At 28.2% G+C, this 6,745-nt stretch overlaps 1 protein-coding gene across 1 annotated transcript in view; it reads right to left on the minus strand.

The window, feature by feature from the left end:
- Positions 1-4,429: 4,429 nt before the first annotated feature.
- LOC102605575 (LOB domain-containing protein 1) overlaps positions 4,430-6,745 on the minus strand; it is a 2,639-nt gene continuing 323 nt past the window's right edge. The window contains exons 2-3 of the mRNA XM_006340338.2: positions 6,606-6,740; positions 4,430-5,020 (exon numbers count right to left, since the gene is read on the minus strand). Of these exons, the coding sequence (XP_006340400.1) occupies positions 4,697-5,020; positions 6,606-6,740 (459 nt within the window). The 3' untranslated portion in view covers positions 4,430-4,696. The remainder of the gene's footprint in view (positions 5,021-6,605; positions 6,741-6,745) is intronic.

Below are 6,745 nucleotides of genomic sequence, written 5' to 3' on the forward strand. Positions count from 1 at the left end.
CCAAAAAACAACCCCCCCCCCCCCCCCCCCCCATAGGCCTTCTCAATACACATTAATTCGAGTCTCAAATCCAGATACCTGACACTGAGTGGGAAATCAAACATGCATGCATGTGTGCTACCGTTATCTATTTCATGAGTTGTGACTATACATATATGACCAACTTTGTTGTTGTCACTTATGTGTATCATTTTCAATAATCACGACACATTATTTCTGTCCCTACTCCATTCTTTCTTTTTCACATTCTTGTTGTTTTGTAAATCAATTTCACTAAACACCGCGGTTTATGTTCATACAAGAGTTTTGAGATACATATATGTTACGTTACTTGAATGATAATTACACGTAACACTATTTAGTAAACATTGATTACTAGGAAGTACTTAAGATATATATAACCAATTATAACATGTCTGATAGTAATATAATGCCGCTATCAATATTATTATATAACATTAAAATAGAATAGTTCAAAATAAACGAATTTTATCCCTAAAAGATAATGTGCCTTATCACATTGTCGGTATGTACGTTTTGCCAAACGATCGATCAATTTTATGTGACATAACAATTTATATTCATTATCATCTATGTATTTATATAATTATGTTACTTAAACGATGATTACATGTGACATTATTTAATAAATATTATGACAATATGTTAGTAGTATAATACCTTTAATTTCCGCTGACCACTCTTAATGTATAACACTAAAATAAAATAGTTCAAAATAAGTGAATTTGGTCCCTGGCTAATAGACAACATGCCTAATCACATCATATCATCGAAATGTTCGTTTTGCCAAAGGATCAATTTTATGTGACATAACAATCTATATTCTTAATTTATCATCTATTTATTTTTATACAATTACACTATTTAAACGATAACTATATATGACACTACTTAAACAAACATTATTACAATATAATTGAATAATAGTATCTTTAATTTTCTGTGAATCACTATCAATATATATAACACTCGAATAAAGTAGTTCAAATTAAGTGAATTTCGTCTCTAAGAGACAACATCAACATCCCCTATCACATTGTTGAGTACTTGTACATTTTGACAAAGGATCAAGTTTATGTGACATAACAATCTAAATTCTCTATCATCTATATATTTTTATACAATTACGTTATTTAAACGATAGCTACATGTGACACTATTTAATTAAATAAATAATATCTTATTACAATATATCTGATAATAATATCTTTAATTTTCTATGGATCACTATCAATATATATAACACTAAAATAAAGTAGTTCAGAATAAGTGAGTTTCCCATTGTTTAGGGAAAGAGTCAATTACATTCCTTTATCTTATTGTTAGAATATGTACAATTTACCAAAGGATATTTTATGTAACTTAACAATCTACCATATATATAGATATTCTTTACCATATATTATATGTATATTTGAAGAAAACAAAAAAAACATAAAAAAAGGTATAATATGCTTTTAAGGAAAACAAGTCTGAAATTGCGTTATCGAATATATATAGGAATTGCAACAAAATCTTCTTTTCTTTTTTAACCAAAGTGATATGTCCAAACTATATCTTTGTCATTGATAGTTATGGGAGAAAATTTGGATTTTAAATTATCAATAGAGTTGTAAACAAATTATAATACGCGTTTGGGAAGCTGACAAAAAAAATGGTGTGACATGTTTTTTTTAATACTGATTCGAGTTATTTCTCTTTCGATGATGAAGTTTATCTCCCATCATATTACTAGCCGAATTTGACTTCTGTTATTTTCATCGAGGTCATATCTAGTATTCAGAATTTGGTGAAAAAATAATCTCTCCCCCAATTTTTTTTTTTACTGACTTACAAAGAAAATATTTTGTTGCAAATGAACAAAATAATATTGAAAAATTGTCCATATGTAAAATCAAATTATTAATATGGCCTTTGGTTCCACTATACAAAAATTCCAAATCATTTTCTTAATAAATAATAATTATCAAAATTATATGGTAAGATCGATAAATAAATTAAAAGATGATTTGACATTAAGCTATGTGAGTATAATTGCCAAAAATGATAAAATAGAAGGAAAGTGTAAGACAACTCAATTGTGATCCAATGAGTGGCTGCCACGTAATCTGAAATTTGGTTAAGTGTAGACTGTAGAGTAACTTATTTGCACTTCATTATGAAATCGCGTCATCTATACGTATTAGGATAGAAAGTTAGTAGGCATGAAGTATTCGAAAATTTAAATTTGTTGTTATTTGTCATATATAGTATTAGTTTTATTCATATAGATCTTCATGTGTACATGAAATTTCTATCATCATATGTTGTTTATTATATTTCGATCATCACATTATGATATTGTTAGAGAAAATATTTTTATTTGAGGTGAGTATTATGGACGCTTTAAAGTTAAATTCACCCCATTATTCTTGTTTTAACATAATAATATAAACAAAATTATAGTTTTTAGCTCACATAATTTATTTTGTCTTTAAGAAATTTAATTCTATTTTGATTTAATTGCTATATTTATTCGTTGTATATATGTTCGCTCAATAGAACCGTGTTCATGAATAAAGTCACATGTGTTACCAACTTGTATCAATTGTATTTATTCGCTCTAATGGATATATTACTTGTATTCTTCCGATCTAATTTTAGTTGTATTCATTTGGCTCTACATATCAAATTGTTACCAACTTGTATCATTTGTATTCATTTATTCTAGTTTCAGTTATATTCATTCACCCTAATGTATCAATTGTTACCGACTTGTACACTTGTATTCATTTTCTCTATTTTACTTTTATTCATTCGTATCAACTATGTAATTGTTTATAACAACGTGTATAGGTGATAAGCGTTCACTTAATTTCGTTATATTAAAACATACAATCACGATAAGTTATATTCCCCGTTCAACATTATTTTAATATATCACAATCGTATTTAATACGATACACTAAAATACAGTGATACAAATAGTTATTGTTCACTATATTTGTGACTCCATAGCAGAGAATAACAATAACATAAATAATTGAGGAGGATTTATATAATTCAATAATTAACGAAAAAATATTCAAGTACTATTATCTCGAGTTCGAGCTTAGGGTATGGAGAAAATCTTGTTGGAAGCGTTATCACTGAATGAGCCTTGCAGAAAATCGTATTTACTCTTTCTATTTCTAACCATCAGGGATATTCATCCTAGATTATTCCAGCGAATAGCAGAATCGTAGCTAGGGAACTATACTAGTGACCTACCCAATTTATTGTAAAATTTTCGCGATCAATGATTGGACCATGCAAACTAGAAATGCTTTTTCTTAACTAAAGAAAGAGATTACTCGATCCAGATTTAGTCGGGACTCCAATCATTGGAAAAAAAAGAAAAAAAAACAAGAAAAGTGATTTTGTTTATCCATTCTTTTTGCTTAATTCAAAAGTTTTCTATTTAAAATAAAAGTGAGCAAAATTGCAAGTTGGTTGTGACAAGACATAGTTGGTTAATTAATAATTGACAAAACACGAGTGAACATATCAAATGTGGAAAAAGAACTATTACGTTTGAAAGGTAAAAAGTCACCAAAAAAGAGATTCATCCTAGATTATTCCAGCAAATAGCAGAATCGTGGCTAGGGAACTATACTAGTGACCTACCCAATTTATTGTAAAATTTTCGCGATCAATGATTGGACCATGCAAACTAGAAATGCTTTTTCTTAACTAAAGAAAGAGATTACTCGATCCAGATTTAGTCGGGACTCCAATCATTGGAAAAAAAAGAAAAAAAAACAAGAAAAGTGATTTTGTTTATCCATTCTTTTTGCTTAATTCAAAAGTTTTCTATTTAAAATAAAAGTGAGCAAAATTGCAAGTTGGTTGTGACAAGACATAGTTGGTTAATTAATAATTGACAAAACACGAGTGAACATATCAAATGTGGAAAAAGAACTATTACGTTTGAAAGGTAAAAAGTCACCAAAAAACAAAGACAATAGGGAGTCAAAGGTTTGGGAATTCACATGGAACGCATCAATTCAACATTTAGTAATCGCTTCGTTTTAATCTGTTTGTCATACTTTGTTTTAAGTTTATTTAGAAAAATCATATTTAAGATCACAAGATCTGAATATCTTTATTACAAGATTTAAATTTTTTTTTTTTACTTTTTAAATTCTATATCAAGTTAAAACGATCGAGAATAAACAAATTAAAACAAAGGAAATAATTTTAAAATATAGTAATAAATGTAATACTTTAAATTCAATTACCCATTAAGAGTGTATCTGATATGAATTTGAATTAATTAAGTAATCTTGAATGTATATGAAATGATTAAATAATTTTTTAAATTCAATTAGTAATACAATTGATGATCATCAAACATAGAAGTAGAAGACTATACCACCCATTTTTCTCACCAGAATCATATACTATATATATAAAATTAAATTACTAGACTAGACATTGACACAAATCTTTAAAGATTTGGATCAATTTATATTACAATTTCATTTTCCTTTCACTAAGAAATTAAATAATATTACATAAATTTTATTTGCGATTCTTTTTCTTAATACTATATATTTTACTCAAAATTTATTTGAGTACTCGATGAACTTTTCTAGGACCTGAGTTAGATTTGATGAATCTATTGGCATAGAGAGCGTTTTCCCCTTTAATAGACTCATGTCCATAGGGTCTCCCATGATCCAATGTTATCATCTAAGTAATTCATAGGGAAATTGTCTAAAGATTGTTGTGGTGGTGATATTGTTTGTGGAGTAGATTGGCCCATTTCCATACAAATTAGTGCCATGAAATTTGCTTGTTGGCATTGCATGTTGACAATTTCAGCTTGTGCCTTAGCCAATTGTGCTTGAAGATCACTAACTTGCTTTTGTAATTGGCAAATTGATCCTGCACAACCATATACTGGATCTCTTAGTCTTGCATTTGCTTCATATACCATGCTGCTTACAGCATCTGCCCTTTGAGATTCTGGTAATTCCTATATAAAAAAAAAGTGAACGTATTTAATAGTGATCGAATAAAAAGACAGTCTGGTGTACAAAACATCTCGCGTTCATGGATGATTTGGGGAAAGACAAGACAGTATGCTAAGGGGTGTGTTGTAGAGTTGTAGACAGTCTACTCTAATGCAAGTAGTGTGATGTATAATTGTAGACAGTCTACCCTAATGCAAGTATTATTGACTGTTTTCACGGCTTGAATGTATGATGTTTATAATTGCCAATTAAATCAAGTTGTAAAAACAACTATAGCTAGTGCTAGTAGTAAATTTTGAGAGAAATATATAGCAAGTAATATCCATCACTAATTCGACGAGATATTTAGTGACAGGTAACAGGTTAACGACGAATTTCACGAATAATTCTTGCTTTTGTAATAGTGAAGTATTTTGATCATCATTTTAACTCAAGAAGCCATAGATATTATTTGGTATAGATATGCTATGATGTAAACTTGAAAAATATAGATTATCTATCTTTCGGTTGATCGTCTATATGAATAATCATTGACTATATTCCTTTTTTAAAACTTATCATGTCATGTCAATATATTAGGCAAATACAAATAACAAGTATCAGAAGTTTTCTATATTTTCTAAACGTATAAATCTTTAAAAGATTAAAACGTCTGAAAAAAAGAAGTAGAAAACTCAATAAATTTCGACCTTCCCGAGAAATAGAAAAATGAAATATAGAGACATGAAAAGAGAAGTAATTATATACTCCATATTGGAATGAAAAGAAAGAAAAAACTTTATTGTAATAATTATAAAAATAAATAAAGTAGATTGATGTGGTTGTTGTTTCTCATTATTATAGTCAATGGAGAAATAAACTCCTTACACTAAGAAGGGCAATATGATTGAGATATTTCCTTGTCAATTTCTTATGTCTATTTCAACCATCAATTTTTAGCTAGGTATTGCTTTCCAAATTTGCAACTATAACCTACCTAAATACTACTTAACTCCAAATTTGTCTACATTTCATGCATATATTTTTGAAATTATAAAATAAAGTCTTATTAAATATTAAAATATTCCTAATTAATAATTCCCACAAAATCAAAAGAAATTATAATTAAAGTTTTTCTCAAACTAAAAACAAGAGAATTAGAAGCTTCCCTTATTTATGTATATCAATAAAATTTATTTTTAATCTACTTAAAAAATAAAAATTAACATGAATCGAAGGGGATTCAATTGAATTCCTTCCTAACAAAAATAAACTAGACACCCAAAAAAAAAAGGCAAATATATACTTTGGGAGGTAGTGTATTAATAACTGGTGTGGCCGAATTCAGTAACTTTTGTTTAAATCATATAGTATTTGTACAAAAATATTTATTAAAAATGTATAAGTATTCAATTATGAATCTAGTAAGTCGAGTTATGACCTCCTATTGATAAGTATTCATAACCTTCAAATTTTGACTCCATCTCTTAAAGACGAATACTAGTACTTGTACTTCGAGTTATGAATTGCTATTCAGAATTCATAAACTTTAAATGCTGACGTACCATATATATATCATCAGTATAGGTAAAGACTTATAATATATACCTGCAAAAACTTAATAATATTGCTAGCACCAAACACACGATGAGCCGTAGTGAACTTAATAGGATCATTTGGAGGAAAATAAGGTGCCAACACACATTTCTCAGCACAGCGCCGCCGTAATATTTTACAGGCGGCGCAAG

The sequence above is a fragment of the Solanum tuberosum genome, unplaced genomic scaffold (genome assembly GCF_000226075.1).
Source record: "Solanum tuberosum cultivar DM 1-3 516 R44 unplaced genomic scaffold, SolTub_3.0 scf00017, whole genome shotgun sequence".
In the NCBI taxonomy this organism is placed as follows: Eukaryota; Viridiplantae; Streptophyta; class Magnoliopsida; order Solanales; family Solanaceae; genus Solanum; species Solanum tuberosum.